Below are 23368 nucleotides of genomic sequence, written 5' to 3'. Positions count from 1 at the left end.
TTCTATTTAGTTTTGCTTTACTGTATCGCTAACCCCCTCTCCTGTGAATTATCTCTCTTACTTGCAATGATTTTTTTAATCAATGTTTTTTATTTGTAGTTTTAGCTAGGAAGCAAACACCTGAACTCTTAACATCTATGATTTTTGAACAAGCATTTGTACTCAAAAACACACTGCATCTGGTAATGTGCTTCCCTGTGTCCTTAACTCATCTTCCAGTGTTCCTGCTGTTCTGGCGTCAAGGTGTAAATTACACTCAGTAAATGGGACAAAGAAAATCTTAGAGTTAAGCTCAAGGTTTCCAAATGTGCTGTGGTGGAGACAAAAGGTCAACCTGTCTGAATTTGTAAGTGAAGTGGGGTCAAAAGTCCATTCTTGTCAGCTGGATGAAGATAGATAACAGTCAGAGGAGCAGCAGAAAACACAGTGAGGGCTGGAGCTGCTGACAGGAACAGGATTCACGTACGGAGGCCCCGGTGTCAGCCCATCCCGGCACCATGCTCCTCCTCAACTTTTATCTCTGCACCATCTCTCCCCTCCCCTGTTTATTTCCTCTCTGCTCCAGGATCAGATTTCCTCAACTTCCTGCTGTGGATTGAGCTGGAAATGATGCACATGAATAAAGTGGATGTATCACGCAGTTGTCTAGGGATTGAAACGTGGGAATTGTGAGTGTACTGTGCTCAGCAGCAGTACTCAGTAATAATAATCGGATAAAATAGCATATGATACGGTAGCATTACAATGATTCTGCCGCCCAATGAGTACTTTTACTTTTGACACTTTAAGTATTTTTTGTTGCTAATACTTTTATACCTTTACTTAAGTAAAATGCAAGAATTTTACTTGTAACAGAGTATTTTTACAGTGTGATATACACTCACCTTGAAACCTACGCCCTCACATTTACGGGCAAGACAGTTTTCTTGACTTTATACATTGAAATCTCTTACATTTCTTCTTCCTGAAAAAAATCGAATCAAATCGCCAATTACTCGCCAACTCTAGCAGTCACAGGGTTAGTTAAGCTAGCTGTTGATGGTCAGTAAATACCGCCAAACTGTGGACCGTCTGCTTGTAAAACCACAATGTTTTATTTCTACAAAAGTTAAAATGTCTCCACCCCTGCACATCACAGAAAATGTGACCTGTGGGTGTAGTAGCTTTAATGTTGCTGGAAAGCACCTTTCACATGGCTGGGCTAACTGATTCCTTCTTCCGATGAGTAATTAGTAAAGTAATGTATATCATTTTTCAATCTATAATGAGTAATAGATTACAGTTGTCAAATAAATTGCTCAACGCTGGCAGTACATTGGTGCTGTTTTTTAAAAACCTGCTATTTCAGGTATGTTCTGTCCAGGTTTCCCTCTTCATGACTCATTTGTTTTCTTTCCCTGCTTGTCCGACTCTCTCCTCTCTCTCCTCTCTCTCCTCTTCCACCCATCACACCCCCTAGCTCTTTCCCTCCCCTCACCTTGCCTTCTCTTGCTCCTCCTTCTTCCCTGCTTCCACACACAAAGTCCACAAACCCCTGCCCACCCTCCCCTCCAACAGTCAAGCTGTGACACACCATGAAGGAGGCTATATTAGGCAGATCGCGTCCAGAGACTGCATATTGTTTTCTTCACACAACAGAAACAGCAGACTATAATTACTTTGATTCACCCCCACTGGTCTGTGTAGCTGGAAATAGTTCCTCTGAAGCTGCTGACTTGCTCTCAGTGGATGGTTGGAGAGTGGATGACCTTCCAGTGATACATTTACTCAAAGTTAATGAATGACAAATGACTGATCCGAGGCCAATCACTTTCAAACAGGATGCGAATGGAAAATAATGACATGAGACGTTTCTTAAAGTGTCTTTAAGAACAGAACTGTAATGTGTTCTTTCCCATGAAAAAGATTCTCATGATGATTTGGTTCTGGACAAAACTGTGACAGAAATATAGCAGTGAAATTTCACCATCTGGGTGCTTACAGTGTGTGTGGTGTATTTTTGTATTGTATCATAGTAACATTGTGTTCTTTGTCAAATGGCCAAGTGCTCTCCCCCGTACCTTTACCTCTGTTAGTGCTGGCGAGGTGAGCTGCAGTTCCTCTTGACCATCTGCCATGACTCTGGCCACCCTGAGACAAAAACAGGCTGGTCGGGGGGCAAGTGGGCGGAGGAAGGATGCACAAATAATGCCTGCTTATAATTATAGCCCAACACCTCAAGCATGATCCACAATGAAAGCTGCAGTGATTCCTCTGAGGGATTTTTAATTCATCTTTCAGTTTCTAATTGAAGGGTTCTTATAAATAACGCATCACTAAATTTAAAACTTGAAAAGAACAAGTCTGGTGATATTCTATATTTCTCTTAATGTCAACAAATCTCATGAAAAGACCAAAACCAGTAATAAATGGATCCTGCTAACAAGTATTGTCTGTGTAGCCAAAGCCTGATATAGCTTATTCCTCTGTGCCATAGAGCTTCATTCTTGTTGAGTGACGTTCCTTTATTAAAATGAACGTGGGCAGTGCAGTTTCTTTTTATTTAATCCCACCTACACCGTCATGGTGCGGTAACTGCTCACTAGAGCGCCAACAAATTAATTTATTCCTGTTTGAATAACGTTAGTTAAAAGCTGCAGTCCCCAGCTGTTTTATATTTTTGCCTGATTATAAGATGACTCCCATCCTTTCATTGTTAACACCTATCGTAGAAAAGGTTTCAGTCGTAGTCATCTGGACACTGTTTTCAGAATCAAGACGTTTGGCTCCCATCCGGAAGTCATTCTCAATTGTGAATGACTTCCGGATGGGAGCCAAACGCCTTGATTCTGAAAACAGTGTCCAGATAACTACGACTGAAACCTTTTCTATGATAGAACACTCCTGGACGAATGAGGGACTACACCGTATTGTTAACACCTGTTAAAGACTCAAAGATACAAATAACCTTCAGACTAGTCCTGTTGGGGAAGTTTACCAGAGATACTATTAGTTCAAGGAGAAGAGAGTGCCGGTGTTACACCATAGGGAACGACAGATAATGTAAACAGACTTGGTCATGTCATGGGAAACCGAAGTGACATTTGCAAGTACGTTTACGTGCTGTTTAATATGCTGCCGCTGAGCAGCTAGTTAGCTATGTAGCCTGCAAACTGACTCTAGCGGTGCACCTTTCCCCAGTAAATGTTTGTTTGGTCGCTCGTTCAATAAGCAAAGATGCTAGGCAAGACGTGTGTTCCTGTTTGTAAGTTAGATAAGGACACTTTAGCATGAAGCTAACGTGGGTTGTTGTTCAAAGTCTGTGGCTCTTGTGTTGTGTAGCAGGCTGCTGTCTGGCTCAGTCTCACCGTCTGCTCTGCCTATGATACAGCACTAACGTTACTGCTTTGTGCAAGATTCGATTGGCTGTATCAAAATAAGGTCTCCATCTACGCAGACGGATACCTACTTGTATTCCGTCGAATGAATGCAAAACTAGAGGGCGCCATAGAGAAACTAAAAAATGGGAAATATACATTTTTCCCTTTTGGTTTCAGATTTTTCCCAAAGGAGAACTCGGGACAAGTGATTTACAGAGCAGATATGTGCTGTAGCAGACAAAGAAAGCTATTTAATTTCAATTGGACTTTAAGGATTTACATCTTCAGTAAAAACGAATGGGCTTGGGGGCTGAGAGCCGCAGAAAGAGTAGGGAAGTCAGAAAGTACTGAGCGATGGAATAATGCATTGTTTATTTTGGTCTTTTCATGGGATTTGATGAAAATATAGAATATAGCCACCCATATCCTTTAATTTATATTTTCATCTCCCTCTTTATCATTTTTCTTTCATACTCCTTTATATTTATATTTTAATTATGAGTAAACTATATTTTATATATCTTGTATTTCATTAAACTGATTTAAATATTCAAAATTGTTTAACAGTTAAAAGAAATTCTGTAATAATGTATTTAGAAATATTCACACAAGTGTGATTTTTAAAATAATGAATTTGAAATGCCTTCAGATTGCCTGCACAGCAGAGAAAATAGTGCAGCACAACAGTAACGATTCTCGCTGCCCGCTGCTTGGCAAAGCAATGCCATCCCATCCCAGAATGCACTGTGGCTGCGTTATGTAAGAGGCTGTTCTATTCTATTCTTAGCTCTACCTCACTGAGAAGTAACAGTGCTGGTTGCCTGAGAGTCAAAAGCACAGAGATCTGATGAAGCGGGAATCATCAGAGAGGTGAGAACCAGCACAGTGGGCTATTCTGCCATCAGGCTCTCACATTGGGACACGGGCAGGACGGCATGCCCATTTTTGGTATTTGGAGGAAGTATAGGTGGGTGTGCGAAGGAGGGGGATTTATATTTTTCATAGTACAACAGGAAAAGGATATATGAATAGCACTGTTTTAAAATCCTAAAATAGAACATGTCAACACTCACTGGAATTTTTTTACTTCTTCTTTCTTCAAACTTTACAATATAAGACCGTGTTACAGCTTTCACACACTCCCTATTTTTCAACTGCAGAAAATGACAGACTTCATCTATCGTTACATCCAGCCTTCCTTTTAATTCCCATCTGTCATGTGTATCCATTGTGTCACTAGTCTCCCTCTTCTTGATCCCTTAGTCTCCAACTGTCCAGTTTTTACTTAATGGATGCTTAATCCTATTATAATTATTTCCTGGAAAGCTCTGCAGAGATGAGAGATACATATGGTGAACATGTGTCGGTGCCTGTGCAGTAGCATGCAGTCTAAAGATGAGGCATCATTTCTGTATTCGACGCAGGATAATGGACATGTGATCAGGATTGTAGCTGCCATTTAGGACCCTGAGTTCATGTCCTCAGTGTTTTTTCTGGGAATTTGGGGGTTTTTACATCTTACATTTAGCAGCTAAAGAGCCAGATATTTACCTCAGGTGTTGGTAGAGACCAAAACAGAGTTAAAAGAGAGTGAAGATTGGACTTACATTCATCAGGTGGACATAAACATGATTCCAAATGAATTATATATATATAAATATGTAATATATCAAACTATAATTTTAAAAGAGATTTCTTCACCTTTTTAGTTGCAGTTTCTTTTCCTCACGAGTACTGCTGTACTAATGCATGTGCCCCTAGCACTTAATTCTTAAGAGGACTTAAAAAAAACTGAAGTACAGCGTTTGAGTGATTTTAAAATGTTTGTTTCTGTCTCTGCTCTGACATTTTGTCTTGAATTGTCATCTGAAATATTAAAGAGTGCCAGTGACTCAGCAGCAACAAACTCATTCCCAGATAAACCTTGATCATCTTTGAAGCTAGGCACAAAATGGCAGCACTTTCCAAATGCCACACATGCAGGTCCAAACCCATGCATTTATACACGTGAACCAACACAAACTGCAAATCCACTATATTTTAAAACTAACATTAACCCAGCTGCTGTACATAGTTTTATTTTGACCACAGTGAGAATAACTGATGAAGAGAGATCACCCAGTTTTTTTTTAATTAAGACATTATTTGTTTTTTTGTTCTTGTTTTTTTGTGTGTGTTTTTAAACAATATTTCAATATATGATCTGTAACTGTTGGCAACAACACGATATGTGTTGCCAACAGTTACAGTGCACAAGGGAGTTTATTAAAGGAATAAGCAAAGGATAAGAAAAACAAATTTAAGTGGTCTCTATGCTTATGTCACAATGTTTACATACCTTTTTTCTTAAATTGCTCCAAACGTGAAAAGTCATGACCCTGTGTTGCATTAGGCTTTTGCAGAACACATTTCCTCTCCAGAGTAAGCAAAAACTGACAACAGTTTCTTGTTTGTCATTTGAAACAAAGCCAGCAGGGTGACTGAGGTCTGATGACGTTGGGAAATTATTAACATTGTTTACACTGTAACAGACAGACAGACCTGCAGCCTGTGGTTCCAGTCACAACATGCAGCGCTGCCAGTCGTAGCTTGTCTGGGCTGGATGGAGGATTGAGACCCTCGGGGAATGGTTTGACTGGTTTCCCTCAGTGCCTCTCACAAACACCCTTTCTTCTCTCCTGCTGCAAACTCTGCTAGAGCCATCAAATCAAGTAGATTCATTGCCTTTATATTTATTTGGATTCTCTGTACTGTTATTCTTTTTGCCTTTTTTGTCTGGCATTAACATTAGGAACATGTAATCATAATAAAGCACACACAGTTTGGGGGGTTGATTTGACTCAGTCAGAGTAAACAGAATAACAATAATGAGAAAATATATATATCCTGATAAAAACAACTAAACCAATAAAGACTATGCTAAGAATTAAAGCATAATAATAACTATCAAAATAAAAGTCTTTGTTGGCCTGTTCAGCTCATCCAGCTTGGTTCCTGTTACCATGTTTGGACAAGATGTGATCTGTACACAACCACAGTTAATTAGTGTATACTGTGTGAGTTTCCACCAACACAGTTGTATGAGAGGGTATGAGATTTGATTCTGATGTAGCACGTCACAAATTATCACACTGGCTGTGAAAATGAAACATTTCTCAGATTTCTCTCTAATAATTCATTTGTAAAACCTGTGAAGTTGCTGGGGCCATACAAACACATAATTTATCAATCATATTGGGTTGTTTATGAGCTAAAGTATACTGAAAGTGAAATGTCAAATGACATCATCACTGACCTTTTAAGATTATGTCTGTAAATATTGACTATTAGCCATCACACTTTTCAAACAGAGAGCGAACACAAAGGGAAATTCATAGAAGATAATAAGGAGGCACAATCTGTTAAAAGGTTTGACATTCTTCTCTCCTCTGCTGTTTTTTTTCTTTTCCTTTATTTAACCAGGTGAACATCTCATTGAGATTGTCATGACATGTCATGTGTGTTAGGTAGAGAAAGAGAGAAAGCAAGTCAAAGCAAGAGTGTGTTTGCTTATTGAAATGTGTGTAGTAAAAACTGCATAAAAAAGGAGTTGGTAGAGACCAAAACAAAGCTAAAAGAAAGTGAATACTGGACTTACATTCATCAGGTGATGCAAACACGATTCCAAATGAATGACAGTGTAGCTCCGTAACTGCTGGATGTGTAAATAAGCACCTGTTTGTTAACAAGTTCATCATATCAACATAAAAGATGATATGTCGATGTTGTGTTGTCGATGTCGCTGCCCCCAAAGTGGCCAAAAAAAAACAGTTATTCCAGATTTAAGTGTGTCTTAAAGGTCCAGTGTGTAACATTTAGGAGGAGCTATTGGCAGAAATGGAATACAATATTTAATAATTGAACATTTATGTTTTCATTAGTGTATAATCACCTGAAAATACCTTTGAATACCTTGGGAAGCCCTTTATATCTACATAGGGAGTGGATCCCCTCCCACGGAGGTCGCCATATTGCACCGCCATGTTTCTACAGTAGCCCAAAACAGACAAACCAAACTCTGGCTATAAATAAGGTCTGTCGCGTTTTTCGCGAGTTTCGTGGCCACCGTAGTTTCTCCTACACACTTGGAAGGGGAGGGTGAGGCGAACGGTATTCAAATGGTTGCAAACTGCTATTTCACCGCTAAATGCCACTAAATCCTACACACTGGACCTTTAAGGGACTTGAATAGTGTATACAAGTATATTAAGGTACCCTTTTTTGCAGGTCTGTTGTTGTATCCCTACACCTTAGTAGCTTTTAAAAGTACAATTAGATACCCCAAACGACCAAAATGATAAATAAACTTAATATTATAATCATTAGGGAATAATGACAAAATTTGAGTGCTACCATTTTTTTTCCATTCTCACCCCAGTTTTTTATGCTGCTAAATCCCACCTTTAACCTTTGTAGGGTGTAGACAAGTTAAACCGACCAACCAGAAGGAGTCACTAATGCTGCTACAAGAACATGAATCTTCACTAGTTTTCTTTTTCGAATAAACCTTTATTAATTATACATTTAGTTTTAATGGCCAGGGTAAGCTTGAAACAAACTAGTTTGTAAAGTGTCGTCCAACCATGCCTAAATGCAAAAGTGTTCCAAATAGCTACCCTTGCAGTCTGGGCAAAAAGCCAGCCGTCATAGAGAGGCCCCAGATGTGATTAATCGTACAAATGGGGATAAGGGTTCACACTTTCAGACAGTCTCTTCTCGAAGGTATTATTGCACTTGGGTGTACAAACGACGGAAGTAGCTGTGTAAAGAATGAAAAAAGAAGGCTTGAAACAGAAGTTGTGAAAAAGGCGTGATTGTTGGATTGTAGGCTTTGTAAAGTTACAAAAACAGTTTGAAACAACCCCCCTAGTTGTGACATCACAAAGGTGTGTGTGTGAGGTGGGGGTTTCAGATGCTGTTTGATGATCACTCCGTTTGAAGCATCCTGATGCCTTTAAAAAGTACAACTATATACACACACACACACACACACAAGACATTTACAGGACTCTACCGGCCAAAAGTGCAAGCAGAACTCAAAGTGTCTATTAATGCCTCAGCTCAAAAGTCGAATACATGCCAAAGAAGGTCATAGTTCAGTGCAGTTCTCCTCCTCTGGAGATCAGCAAGTATGTGTTTGATTACTATCATGGTGCATCTTGTTTTCCATCTTTGACACATGCTGATTATCATATGGAACAGCTCCTCAGCCAGTTTTCCACACAAAATCCAATTGTGTTCGATGGGACCAAACTGAATGCCCCACTTCCGGAGATTGAATCCAGGTCTTGGCAGTAGGGGGACAATTGCTTTTTTCACCGCCAAGGCTGCTATTAGTCATTTACATGTAGTTCAGGCTTAATTGGTACAAATTTGTATCCTAAACTACCAGAAATCTTGCCCCTTCATGGAGAATCGAAAGGAATGCATCTGCATCTGATGTGAAAAATTTACTTTTCAGTGCAAGAAATGACCTTCTCTCACCATCTCTCTTTTTGAGTTTGGTCAAGCAAAGCACCTATAACAGAACTCTTAACATCTCTATGTCTCTCTCTAAGACGCGCTCTCTGTAACCCTCTCCATCCAGACCTCAGTGACCAGCTGTTAGAGGTGGTTGGCCTTGAAGGGGCGATAGAGATGGGACAGATCTACACTGGACTGAAGAGTGCAGGACGCAGACTGGCTCAATGTGCCAACGTCACCATCAGGTCAGAACCTCCTGTCTCTCAGCTGCTTCCTCCATCTTTTCCCACATTTAATCCGTCCTCCTCCCTCCTATCACCTTCTGATCTCCATTCTCCATCCGTCCCTTCATCTGTCTTGTGTCACTACCCTCCACTCCCTTTATCTTCCATCTGGTCAACCAACTGGAAACTGTACTTTCTGCACAAAATGAATCCATCTCCATTCCATGCATGCGTGATCAAAAATGTATTCCTTCAGTCACAAGATGAGAAATTGTCTGTCTGTAGTGTTGAGGCCAGTTTTGGCTTTGGCTCCAGGTTCGCTAAATACCCGGATGAATTTCTTATCCTTTCTCCATCTTGTGTATTAGTAAGAGCATTCAGGTTGAAGGTGTTTCATTTTTAGCTGATGTTGTCTGTTGCTGTCACCTGTGGCAGATATTATCTGGAGCTAATTAATATCTGTAATTAAAGCACAAATGATGTTTTCCACATCTTCATGGCTGTAATGGTCTGAGTCATGTAACTTTTGTCATCTGCCCATATCCATAAGACTCCACGCAGACCATTTTACAACCGCGCAGACTGCATGCGCCGACAATCTCTTTTGAAGCATGTGAGGCCCTACTACCATTTCAACATGGGAAACATTTGATATACCAAAATTCAAATTTCACAGTGTTTATTCACAACAGTTTGTACTGTGTACTATTGCGTGCTCTGTTACCCTGAGCAAATTAAACTATTGTTGGTTGTTCACGCAAAATGAAGGAAACTAGCGTGCCCTTCTGATCGAATAATTGTGACACCAAACATGTGAGAAGCATTGTGTGAAAGCATTATGAATTCAACACCATAGATGGAAAATTGTGGGAAAAAGTGAGTTGCTGCCTAACAATAACGTTACTACAACAACGCATCTGAAGCTCAAAAGTTTGGAGTCGCCTGCCACAAAAGCTTGATGCGGTATAGTCAGATGACTGAGAGGAATACTATATATTTTTGAATGGTCTTTCATGCTTTTAGGTTGTAGAAAGTCCTCTTTACAAATAGATGTTATTTTGTATGAAGGCTTTGCAAAAAAATTCATGTTTTGTACATGGAGAACAAAACGCTGTAGAATGGTTCAACCAGACTGACAACTGAAAAGGCAGAAAGAGACAAAGATCCCTCTGAGCAACAGTTAAATAAGGAATATAAGAAATCAGCAGTCATTGGTGAAAGAAAGCTGAGCATTAGAATCTGTGCAGATTTAAACAGGAACCGGTTCCTGTTTCAGTGTCAAGTGCACAATAATGCCTATAACAAGCTGGAATTAACAGGCGTGTTGCTTTAGCAAAGCTATTCTTAATACTTCAAAATAGAAACAGTAGGTTAGTCCAGGGTTAGCACTGTTGGAACTGGATCACGGAGTAGCAGCTGAACATACTGTGGACTAACAAATCACAGTTTAAACCTATTCAATCTGACCACTGAGGAGACTGCAGAGGGCCCAAAGAAAAACGGGTTCTCAAAATATTTAGAGCCCAGTTGCAGAGTTGTGGTTCAAAAATCATCCGGGGTCACTTACGCTTCTGGACTGGAACACAAATTTAAAGTCAAAGAGTATTTGGGGGAAAAAATGGTTTTCTCCCCTGTCATGCAACACTGTGGTGACATGGACTGAACGGAAGTTTTGATCATTTAATTATTCTGAAACTCTTTCAAATGTAAATAATACATTTGGTGTATAATTATACTGTTTTTATCTATGTTAAAATAGCCATTACTGAAGGAAAGAAGAAAAACATCAATATAACAGGTGATTCCAAACTTTTGAACAGTAGTGAATCTTATCAATAACTGAAGATGATCAACTTAATAATTCTGTATTGGGAGAAAATAGTTTATTTTAGTGAGTCACATATGTTATGTTGCTTCAGGTATTAAACATTATTTAGGTAACCGCTCTAAACTGTTGTGTTTTTGTAATCTCTATAAACAGATGTCTGCATATGAAAGCAGAATCTGTACATAAGGGATAAGATCTTGGTATCGGAAGAGCTCTGGTTTCCGTTTGTAGTCCGAGTAGTATTGACCAATCACGTTTGAGCAGGCTTTGGTTGCATGCAGGTAAACAGTGTGGAGAGCAAAAGAGGGGGGAACGCATTGGCCAAAATGCAATCTCTGAAGCCATCGGCTATCTCAGAACCCTAGAGATTAGCTTTTTACTAGCTTTTTTAAATGTATCTGTGTTAGCCGATGGCTTCCGAGATTGCTAATCGGACTGTAAACAATGACCCGGATATCTGTTATCCCTATATCGGCTGGCTGCACCGGAAGCCCCAAAACATTGGCCATTGTCCCCAGAGGCTAAATCGTTGTCAGATGGATTCCAAGATTGGTGTTTTTGCCTTCTCAGCTAACAAAAACTAATTGGAAAACTTACATGATTGTTTGAGTTTTAGTTTCTTACTGTACATATAACTTTTAGTTACTAACAAATGTTGAAAGCTGACCTAAATAAATAAGGAAATAGAAAGCATCGGATATGATAACCATATTTGATACTGGATTCAGATTCTATAAAATTATATCAAACACATCAAGTGCAGACACATTTTTTTTGGTTTAAGTTCAGATGTTTTTGTTGCTCTTGCAAGACTCAGTCCATTTAACATCTGCAGTGAGCCAGTTACTGTACAAAGTAGTGACACTCACAAGTTGTTCTCTCACTTGTTCAGCAAACTGCCCCTAATATTTTCCTAGACCAGAATTAAAAGAGTATTCATCACAGTCATTCTCCCATACTGTGTTTCTCTAGCCAGAGAGGCATGCATGAAAGTCTTAAACCAACAAACTGTGTGTGTGTGTGTGTGTGTGTGTGTGTGTGTATATATACAGTGGGTCTGTGAGTTTAAAGAGTGGGGACCTGTCTGGGAATGGGTCTCATGGGAACAAAGGGTGCAGTGTTTGACCCTGTCCTGGGACAGCGTGAACAGGCCTCTCGTGCCTCAGAGGTGTGTGTGATCTGACCTTCACAACCTCCAATCCAACCCCCGCTCTCTCTGTCTCTTCCCTCCCCCTACCTCTCTTGCTCGTCCTTCTGCGCTCTCTTCACAGGACGTCCCGACGGCTGCCCATGCAGATCGATGGCGAGCCCTGGATGCAGCCCCCCTGCACGGTGAGAGTTAAATCAGAATCACTGCTCCCATGTTGTAAAATTGTTCTAAGATAGGGATTCTCATGGGGCCTACAGCATGTCGCTTTGGAGGTCCTTGACATGTAAATATATCAAGGTTCCCTTTAGGCCCAAGAGACCCCATATATATGTATTTTGTCCCAGAGACACCCATTTGTTAGGATTTTTGTATTCTATAACCAGTGCATAGGCTTCATCTCAATTCTTGGGAAACACATTTTGAATAAAGGACAGCACATGACAATGATAAAATGCATAGCAGTTGCCTAAATGTAAAATAGAAAATTCACATTTACATAAGGGAAGCCATTGGTCAGTGGTTTAACCAGTAATTGGGGAAAAAGACATCTTACTTACTGTACTTTTTAAAAGGTCTTTGTACGTATGACCAACTCCAAAATCCAGTCAGAAAATCGAATGAATTATCCAGAAATTATTTTGTATCCAGTGTTTTGGGTCAGACATTAAATCAATATTATCAGTTATACTTTTTGAGTGGCCCCTTACTAGCTTTATGATATCATATTGTGTTGTGGCAAAAGTCAAGCCAGATTCTTTTGGCCGGATGCTCCTGCGTTTTCTGCCAGAGCATGGCACGTCTGCTGTGCCATCGCAGTGCTAATGTTGGACTGAACACAGCCTCATCGTGGTGAAGTGGTTTGTGTGCCCCTGAAACCTTGGGAGCAGTTTTTTCTGGGGCAGAAGCCCCTGGTGGGTTGTCCCAAAGCAAACTGGTGTCAGGTCGAGAGCCAGACTGAGGCCACGTTCTGACCAACAGTAGCCCTGCGTGAAAAAATGTAGAATCAGCTCAGCCAAAAAAAGTAACAAAGGGCCACCATTGTGCGGGTTCACCTGCAAGGTTAGGGTGACGGGTCTGGTGCATTGCTAGTCAGGTGGCAGGCAAAGGCACAGGCCTTGGCAGATACAGGCTGGCTACAAAAACAGGCTCTTGACATGTAATACCACTGCTCTGGTGGGGATGAAGCTAGAGCTAGTGTGACTGGTGAATTGATGCCATCTGGATATAGTCGGGCTCATCTGTAAGCACCACACCAGGTTAGACCCACATCACTGTGTTAGTCTGGATGGAGTTGTCGGGTCTTCTAAGCATCACCTGGATGCCAGTGGACAGCCACTTATCTTTGACAGCTGATAACGTGAGCTGTTTGCCACACCAAGATGAGTGCTACGCAGCGTTTGTCCTGTCTTGGCTCATTTCCCTGCTCTTTTGTTCATCTTCCTCCTCTGCCCACCACTAGCCTCAACCTCCACCACTGTCATGCCATCAAATACCACAGACCGGCTATATTCTTCATAGAAAAGGAGGAAATCAACTATAATCTATTCATCCACACAGCTTTTCAACCATTTTCCATTTTATCATAGTGGACCTTCATGGGGGCGGAAGATATAAAGCTATGTTGTTGTGTTATGTGGGTTATTTGCAAGGTCGCAGTGAGTAACAGTCTGTTGTGAAGAGCCAGGAAGTGATGACTGTCAACCTGGTAAATTTATCAAAAAAAGATATTAAAAACAGATTGCTGTACAAACCTAATACCTATATATCGTGTCCTTCTCTATCTGAATCTTGCAGATCAGGATCACGCACAAGAACCAGGTCCCCATTTTACTGGGCCCGCCTCAGAAGACACCGTTCTTTTTCTTCAAAAAACGCAACCGGAGCCGCGACTAGGACACATGCATGCATACCCAAACACAAAACAACACACATATACAGTACATATATGCACACATACACATGCCACCCACTGTATAGGCAGCTCCATCAGGTGACTGGTACACTGTTCCAAGCTTGGAGTTTGAAAGTGGGATGTTCAGTAACAGGGTTACATTGACAAGTGGAGCATTCCTAAAGTCAGGATGCCTACAGACAGTTTATTCTCAAAGGAACCTGCAGTGATAGCAACTGAAATGCAAGACTCTCAGTATACAGTACCGACCTATTCCTGTGTAACCATCATCCTCTAGTCTTGTCTCTAAACCGCCGCCCCAGCCATGGATTTAGTCTGAGCCACTTGCAACAGCCAAGTCTCTCAGTCCAAGCGCCCCCTGCCCAAAAGCCATATGCCAGTACTGCCATGCCTGCTAAACACAACTTTGGCCCCTGGGATTCACTCACAGTCCCTGAATGAAGTAAAGAAAGTGCTAGTGAGGGGATGGAGGGTTAAAGAAGCAGGTTGTATGATGAGCCAGTAGAGAAAGAAAGAGCTCCAACACACTACAGAAGGGGAGAAAGAGAAGAAGTGTGGAAGTGATCGTGGTTGTTTACAAGGCTGGTGAGTAAATAGAGTAAGATCCACCTCTGCGTTAAAACACCTGTATGAATAATGAAACAGCGGTTGCTTGCTCCAGGGCCTCCCCACAGACTGACAGCACGGTACAGCAGAGGAGAGGAGTGGAAAAGCCTCATCCATTATTGACTCATTTTGTTTGTGGGTTGATGGCAGTGGGGTGTAACAGTGGCCTGGTATGGGTGGAAACATGCAGGGATTTTAGCCCCTTAGCATCACTGGCCTGCATATTTACAGACTGTGTAGATGATCTGGTGGTAGACTTCAGGCAGAGGACGGGCCTGTCCAGTTATCACTATATAAATTGACCAGAGTCTAAATTGAAAGTAGAGATTGGAGACATTGTAGTTCATCTTTGCTTTCTTAAGAAACTCATTTGTCCTATGTGGTTGATGAACTCCATCCAAATCGAATCAACAACAGCTCCTGTGCACCGTATGCCGTAGGACACTTCTAGTGGGTCAAGGATTGAAACAAATCCCTTCAAGGGTATAACAGCAGGGCCCCCAGGGTTTTTATTTACCAGAGCATTGACAGGGGAACTAAATTTATCCCTCTATTTCAGGGAGGGTCTATCGCTCCTCCAGTGAAACCTTACGCCTAATTACCGTGTCAAACATCAACTCACAATGTCAAGTGTGCTGTCAGAGTGCAAATCCCAGAGCCTGCCCCTACTGCAGTGTGCTGGGTGGCATTAATGCTTTCATGATTTGTTTAACTACACCAAATAAAGATGTGATGGCAATGGAGGAAACAGACAAAATAGGAGGAATTGTGTTTGAAGATGGATATATCATTCAGAAACAGCTGACCAGGGAGCTTAGTTCAGTGTGTATAAAGAATGTATACATATTACTGTCCCCACAATATGGCAAATTATATTACACAGTATGTGCAGAAAGAGTATATGTATATTTCTGGAAAGTAGGTGTAGCTCACATATACTGTACACAAGAATGTGTTTTTAATATATCATTGTTATTAATGTGGAATTCCTAGTGTAGAGGGGTTCAGATCAGTATTCTTCACCGTACAGAGCTGCTACAGTCACTCTCTGAAGGCAGTTTTCCACTTTGTCTAATTCAGATTATTTAAGTGAATAACAACATTGAATTAAGTGTTGTATCATCTTCTCTCCTCAACTTGGCTTCTTCCTTGCTTGTAGAATAAACAGGAACAACAAATGCACCACAATTACAGAATGTGTGACAAAATAATCTCATGGTTCACATACTAGCTGTTTCAGAGCTTTACACATGGTCTTCGTCAGCAAATGGAGCTGGCTCAAGCGAAAGTAGAGCTAGACCAATAATAAAGCTTATTGCAGATATATTGAAATTGGTGTATATGTCCGCTGACATGAAGCAAGAAATTGCAGTACAGAAATGTCAAAGATACTCTGTGTTTTGAAAAACAGAGTCAATTTGAAAAACAGAGTCAACATCCATGTTAGTGGCTCTATGAGGCTGTACTATAGCTGTGCTTTGAGCTAAATGCTAATGTCAGCATGCTAACATGCTCACAATGACAATGTAAATATGTTGATCGTAGAAAAGGTTTCGGTCGTAGTCATCTGGACCCTGTTTTCGGAATCAAGACGTTTCGGCTCCCATCCGGGAGTCATTCTCAATTGTGAAAAAGGTTTCTAAATGAAACTCTGGAAGACTCCTTCCTGAGGGCAGGGCTTAAGTAACACAGAGTAGCTTAAATTTCTGATTTCTCAGACCATTTTTCACAATTGAGAATGACTCCTGGATGGGAGCCGAAACGTCTTGATTCTGAAAACGGTGTCCAGATGACTACGACTGAAACCTTTTCTACGATGGAACACTCCTGGACGAATGAGGGACTACACCGTCTTAACATGTTGATGTTAAGCAGGTAATGTTCACCATGTTCTCTGTCTTAGTTTAGCATGTTAGCATGCTCATATTTGCTAATAAGCACTAAACACAAAGTTCAGCTGAGGCTGATGGGAATGTCATCAGTTCTGCAGGTATTTGAACCAAAGTATTGGACGAATTAAAATGTTGACCTGATGGTGGCTCTAGATGAAAAGTTAACGTATCATTTAAGTCATTACAATTCATCCTGAGGGGGACATGAATGTCTGTGCCAAATTCCATGGCAATCCATCCAGTAGTTGTTGGGATATTTCAGTCTGGACCAAAGTGGTGGACTGACCGACCAACAAACCAAAATTGCGATCCCTAGAGCCATGCACGGCTAAAAACAGTGTCTCCATTACATAGTTAGTCTAGTTTATTTTTCAACTGTAAAATGTCCCACACAGAACATATCTTGGTCAGAAATCTTAGAAAAAAAAAACATTTAGGGGATCCTTATCAACGAATATCGAATATCAACCGATTTATTGTCATCAGATTTTTGTTACTCTCAAACATCGATATGGGCTTCAGAAAAAGGTTGTAGGTAAAGGTAATACATGGACCATGAGTTGAGATTATTTCGTCACACACACACTAAGGTCAAGAATGAACTTTCATGCTCAAGAAATCTCAATCCAAACTGACTAATACTACACACTGATACCTTAAAAATGTAAAGCTCAAAGAGAATGTAAATGTGTGAATGTTAAAACTCAAATGATCTATATGTGATGTGAGTTAGACGTTTGTGGAAAACTGTCTTGCACCCTGCTGAAATGTAAGTGTTAACAGTGCAGGGCAGAGGGAGACTGAGGAGATGTTCTGATGGTACAAACTGAGCTCCACTTTAGGGTCAGGCTTTGATGCCTTTATACCCTGTTTCCCTTTAAAACACACTAAGTCATTACTCTCGCACCCAGGCCCCATCAAAACAGACAGGATGTCCAGTGTATCCTCATACACTGTAGATATTTCCCCACCCAGATGTGATGTGGGGTTCCTCCGAACAGCATCAACATCAACTGGGGTGGAGTTCAGGTTAGTCATGTGTCACTTTCATCCATCAAAGTGGTTTATGTTTAAATATACACCAACTGAAAGCCATTTAACATAACTGGCATAACCTTAATGCTACAACAACACTGTGGGAATGTCACAAGAAAAGAAATACAGCACATCATTATCTTTTTCTCTTTAATTTGTAGTTGTCCCCAATGGAGCCTGGGCGCCAAGAGAACTCAGTGGGAAAAGAGTGCATGTTTACAGTAACTTTACATTTATTGAAATGATGGTTTTAGACAGCTATATTACCAAGTGTATATATTTGTTTATAATATTTTATCTGAAGTTATCTTACATCACCGCATGCCTGCTGAAACAAAAGGAGAGTGAACAAAAAGGAGTGTGTGGATCAGACTATTCAAACTTATTTCTTTGCTTAAAAATTCCATTTATCTGATATATTTATTTGTTGTGGTTTTCATTTTTTTGGCAGCATGTTTATAATCATGTGCAAGAAAAGGCAGGGAAGAAGCTGTCTTGTTACATAAAAAAAAAAAAAAGAAATTCCCAGACGTTTCTAACATTACAACATCCATTTGTGATTTATTGTCAGATCTAAGGGCAGCAACATGAAAGCCCACACAGCCTGTCTGAGTGAATTTCCAATGTGTGTCACAACTCATGTCTATTCCTGTTCTTTGAAGTAATCAATTGCCTTAACAAATAAATGGACCCGCTCTGTGCTCACAGCTTTGCACAGGGCTCACACAGAAGACAGAGAAACGTAGAAAACATGAAATCGCATAAACGATTGTCGATTTGTAGCAACATTTTCAATAACATATTGCCCTAAAAATTACCAAAAAAGGAATTGCTTTAACCCAAACTGTCAACAGCTGACCCACAGCATTTAGACAAAGAAAATCCAGATGGTTTTATCAATATTTGGCAACCCAGCATTGTCTTTTTTGTGTCACCCTAACCTTCAGTTAGTAGCAGAGGTTGGTCCCCATCATGGTAAGGGACTGATGTAATTTGCTGCCACTGAGCTGACCTTTATTGGCAAACAAGGGAGGTGATATCTGTGTCTGTCTTTACCTGCAGATCGAGTTTCCTGTGACACGCTGTCTTTAAGGCTAAGGCAACAAATCCCATGAAAAAAGACCAAAACCAACATCTCTCAATACCCTGTCTGTGGCACTCAGTCCCAAGCCCATTTGTTCTCACGGAATACTTAACTCTTTAAAAACAGGTCACATATATTTTGTTTATTTTTTTAAGGCTCAATAATTTCCTAAAACAGCTGGGCACTGTAGTTTTTAGCAAACATTACTTAAAGGAGTAGTAAATTTGTTGGGGACTATTTTCACATCATACACATTTGGTGCTCGATTGAGTAGAGGAGGACGGTTTTAAGTGGGATTGACTCAAAAACTACAGTGCCCATGTTCATGGTAATGAAGGAACATGTCACCCAGTGCAACAGGGTGGCTCATTGATGTGTTTTAAATCAATATTTGGACAAAAAGTAGGTATGTGGCACAGAGAATTCATGTGTATAAGGCGTAGTCATTGTTTAGTAAGATAAATTGTTAGTTTTGGTCTTTTCATGGGATCTGTTCACAATAAGAAAAATATAACATATCACCAGCCTTATCCTTTATTCTGTTTTGCTACTTTTTAAATATTTGATAACTGGCTGGTTGTCAAAGCATTCAAAAGGCATCAGGTTCAGGAAAATTAAAAGAAGAATCCACCCGTGGACACTCAAATATATCAAGCTGTTATGTTCATTCCAGGAGCTATTTTGTTCTGAAATGTAATTTTTTATGACTTCAACCAGCCTGTTTTACTTTTTTTTCAGTTAGAGATTTCTTGTACTCTGAAACGGATGTTTGACAACTCATATTAGAGGGCCGCAGGCTACATGTCTAGTCACCAAACAGATTTCCAGTTGTAAAAAGAGAGTCCTTATACAAAACACATGGCTCTCTAGTCTACTCAAAATATCTCTATGGAATATAACGTCATCTATCATTCATATTATTCATGAGAACAAATAAAATACACCACCAAAGAAGAAAAATGTACCAGAAATGCAATACATCACCCAGATTAGCTGCTTTTCAAAAGAAGTTTAATGTATTTCTGGTGGATTTTTTCCTTAAACGAATAGTTTGACATTATGGGACATATGTTTATTCATTTTCTCGCCAAGAGCTGGATGAGAAGATTGATACCACTGTTATGTCAGTGTGTTAAGTACAGAGCTGGAGCCAGGAGGTGATTAGCTTAGCTTAGCATAAAGACTGGAAGCAGGAGGGAAAACAGCTAGCCTGGTTCTGTTAAAGTTTAAAACCCGCCTACCAACAACTCTAAAGCTCATTAAGCTGTCTGTACGCAAACAGGAAGATAAAATAACAAGTTGTACCTTTATGGGGAGTAACTATTTCTTGACAAACAATAGTCCATCCACTCAGAACTTCTGTGCATTGTCTTTGCTATATCAGATATCAGGAATTTCTGAACAATACAACACAATATCTGGTAACATGTCTCCAATGCCACCATCACTGGCAATTACATCTAAATAAAATCCAATATTAACACTAATACAACCTATTCCGCTAGTTTAAAAGGAGCCAAAAACAGTTTGTTTCTGTTTAGCAGTTATGGTAACCATCTTGGAATAACAGGAGGTTTTCCTGTGGTTCCCATTCTGCTGATGCATGAATGCAGCATTACTGCTCCCGGCTGTTCGCCAAGAAATAGTTACAGCGTGTTAACTTCCAGTAAGACCACAAATTGACAATTTTACATTTTTATTTTTGTACAGTTTAACAAACAAGATATAGTGTGTTAATTGGTTGGCTTTACAGGTTCTGAGTCAGGCTAGCTGTTCACTCTGTGTGTGTGTGTGTGTCCCCCCCCCGTCTTTATGCTATGCTAAGCTAATCACCTCCTGGGTCTAGTCCCAGACCTTACATACAGACTTGAAAGTGGTGTCAATGTTTTCCTCAACCGCTGCGTTCGTGTCATATCAAGTTATCGTAATTACCAATTTCCAACTTGTAATTAGTGTTCCCTTCAACATCAAAGTGGTATTATGACTGGAAAGACTTTTTCTGAAACCTCATATATATTCAAATTGGGTCGTAATAATTCGGAAGAGCCGGAAAACTAAACAATGAAGGATGTCTCGCGTCAGCCAAATGTCGTTCAACGTAATTAAACCCACATATAATGGATATCACGTCATAGTGTCAATTCACAGTATTTTTAACCTTCGCACGACCAACTGCAATGACGTGAAGTCGTAAACGTGGGATTCTTTCCTATCTCTTCCATCCATCCCATATGACATGAAAACTGCATAACTCTCAGCAAGAAAGTGAATAAGCGTATTTCCCAAAATGTTTGGAAGTGTTACATGTTACTGTATAATATTTCATATCTGGGATCCTGTGTGATTTGTTACCACCACCACACAAGTCTGCGTTCTTTCATTAATCAACAGAATCACAGTCATTTGTTTCCATCTGCTCCCCCCATGTGGGACTATGTCAGGCCCCTCCCCCCACCCTTTGCTTGTCTGCCCCCCCTCCGAGGCAGAGGTGGCTATACAGTCCTGACCAGTATGATCCAGTTCTCATCCTGGGACAGATTAGCGGTATTGAGTGACATCAGAGGCACAGATGCAGCACAGCCCCGTCAGCGTGCTGTGGCTCTACATGTACATTAAATCATCAAATCACAGAAATAGAGTTTACAGAGCGGATCACAAATCGGATACTACATATCACAATAGCAAAGTCATCACACAGCTTCAGGGGCTTATTACAGGGTACGAAAAAGCTATCATATGTAACCAAGAGGACAGTTAATCAAATTATCCGATTTGTAAACTCTGCGTCTGTGATATGAGCCTTCTGTCCCCCCTCAGGGTCAGTATGGTAGGGTACTCTCAGCCCGCAGAGGGTCAAGGGCAGACCGTCCCCCGTGTTGTCCAGGATCCTGATTGGATGAAAGAGGTTGAAAAATCAATATCTCCAGCCTCTGCAGTCTGCCCTATGTCTGTCTCTACTGTATGTCACCCTCACTGTTTGTTAGCTGTTGGCATTTTAGTGAACAAAACATTTTACCAAATAAACAGAGGAGGTTGAATATGAATTTTGTCCCTGTTTTTCTTAATTCACATAAACTAATGACCACTGATTCTGTTTGTTCTTGTGTTTCTACTTAAGCTGGTTTGATTTGAATTGGAACTTTGAACTCTACAGAGTGCTTCTGTTATTTTCAAAAAACATATATTTACTCACGTGATATGATCAGAATGTGTTACATACTGTCTGTTAAAGCAACCTGATAAAGACAGAAACCTGAGTCTTTTAATCTTCATGGATCATTTGAGGACAAATACATCCAACAACAGCTGTGAGTCACTGATGACATTAAACAGTCCGATTCAATCTGAGAGGAAATCTGGTGATGGTGAACAAACGATGAGACAATGGTTTGAAGAGGGCCGCGTTTCCCCACTGGACTCCAGAGTTCAGAAGGTGCCCAAAATAACAGACACATAACACAATAACAATATTAGGTCATTCAGTCCTTTACAACAGAAGTTATGCTCTTGAATGGTCTGATGCAGTGTTAACAATTTTAAACTTGACAAAGGTCAGTGGTGGAGGAAGCATTCAGATCCTTTAATTAAGTAAAAGTAGCAATACTGCCATGTGAAAATAGTAAAAGTCCTCTATTGAAAATGTCACTTGAGTAATTAAGTATTATTAGCGAAATGTACTTAAAGTAGCAAAGAGTGTTTTACTATTATATCTTATATTATTATTATGGATGTATTAATGTGTAAGTAGCATTTTGCTGCTGTGGTCGGTTAAGGTGGAGCTAATTTTAACAATTTTCTACACTATTGGGACATTTAATCTATAACAGTGCATCATATTTTATAAACTTATTATTTTTGTTTGTAAAATCGCAATCCATAAAGTAAAAAGTAACTAAAGCTGTCAGATAAATGTAGAGGAGTAAACCGTATAATATTTCCCTCTGAACTCTAGTGGAGTAGAAGTATAAAGTAGCATAAAATAGAAACACTCAAGTAAAGTGCAAGTACCTCTTCCACCACTGACAAAGGTATTATTCATTGCTGTACTGTTTCTATGGCTTTTTCCTCTCCTAGCACATGCATATTTATATTTGACAATTTAAGAAATTTGCTAAATCCCAGGCTGCTCTGGTCCCAGTAAACTATGGCATTTATCAAACAGGCAACTCAATTTTTTTGTTCAAGAATTAGTGGAGAATATGAAAGAAAGCCTACTCACAGCACAGGTAATGTAATATAATTTAAAACTAAAGGATCTGTGCAAAGTGTGGTGTCATTTTTACCCACGCTATCAGCACAGCATTTAGCTCAAAGTACTGCTGTGCCTAGAAGAACAGCCTCACAGAGCTGCGAGCATGGCTGTAGACTCTCAGTCTTGTTAAAAGTTACATGTGCAATTTGGTTTCAAGAGCGTTTTCTCTCATTGAGTTAACATCTGAAACCTTAAAGCAAAGAAAACAATGACTGAAAACACTGGATAAGCTAATTACAATAGAACAAAGAGAAAGTTTTGTAGCTCCTCATCATTTTAAATATTCTTTTTGCCCTTTTGGCCCTGATCTGAGGCGCAGTAGCTTCCTACAGAGCCTGCAAAAGAGCCGGAGCGAGAGAGAGTTAGAGACAGACAGAGAATCAGGAAGAGAAGAGAAAATGTCAAAGAAGGAGGCATTGAATTAAGAATGGGAGAGAGACAAAAGAGAGATAATAAAAGAAAGCATGGTTATACAACTCGGAGCCTCAGAAGAGTCTGCCTTTGGCAAGCCTTCTTGAGTACGG

At 40.1% G+C, this 23368-nt stretch overlaps 1 protein-coding gene across 8 annotated transcripts in view; it reads left to right on the top strand.

Moving 5' to 3' along the window:
- Positions 1–21636, top strand: part of LOC122885599 (diacylglycerol kinase beta) — a 110361-nt gene extending 88725 nt beyond the window's left edge. For 6 of the 8 annotated variants that reach the window (XM_044216895.1, XM_044216893.1, XM_044216896.1 and 3 more), the window contains 3 exons: positions 8986–9106; positions 12185–12245; positions 13858–21636. In XM_044216895.1, the coding sequence (XP_044072830.1) occupies positions 8986–9106; positions 12185–12245; positions 13858–13956 (281 nt within the window). In that variant the 3' untranslated portion in view covers positions 13957–21636. The remainder of the gene's footprint in view (positions 1–8985; positions 9107–12184; positions 12246–13857) is intronic. The other 2 variants (XR_006380147.1, XR_006380146.1) reach the window with 2 other exon arrangements.
- The last annotated feature ends 1732 nt before the right edge of the window (positions 21637–23368 follow it).

The sequence above is a fragment of the Siniperca chuatsi genome, linkage group LG12 (assembly GCF_020085105.1).
Source record: "Siniperca chuatsi isolate FFG_IHB_CAS linkage group LG12, ASM2008510v1, whole genome shotgun sequence".
NCBI lineage: Eukaryota > Metazoa > Chordata > Actinopteri > Centrarchiformes > Sinipercidae > Siniperca > Siniperca chuatsi.
The sequence above is the reverse complement of the archived record's forward strand: the minus strand, read 5'-3'. Positions and strand labels throughout refer to the sequence as shown.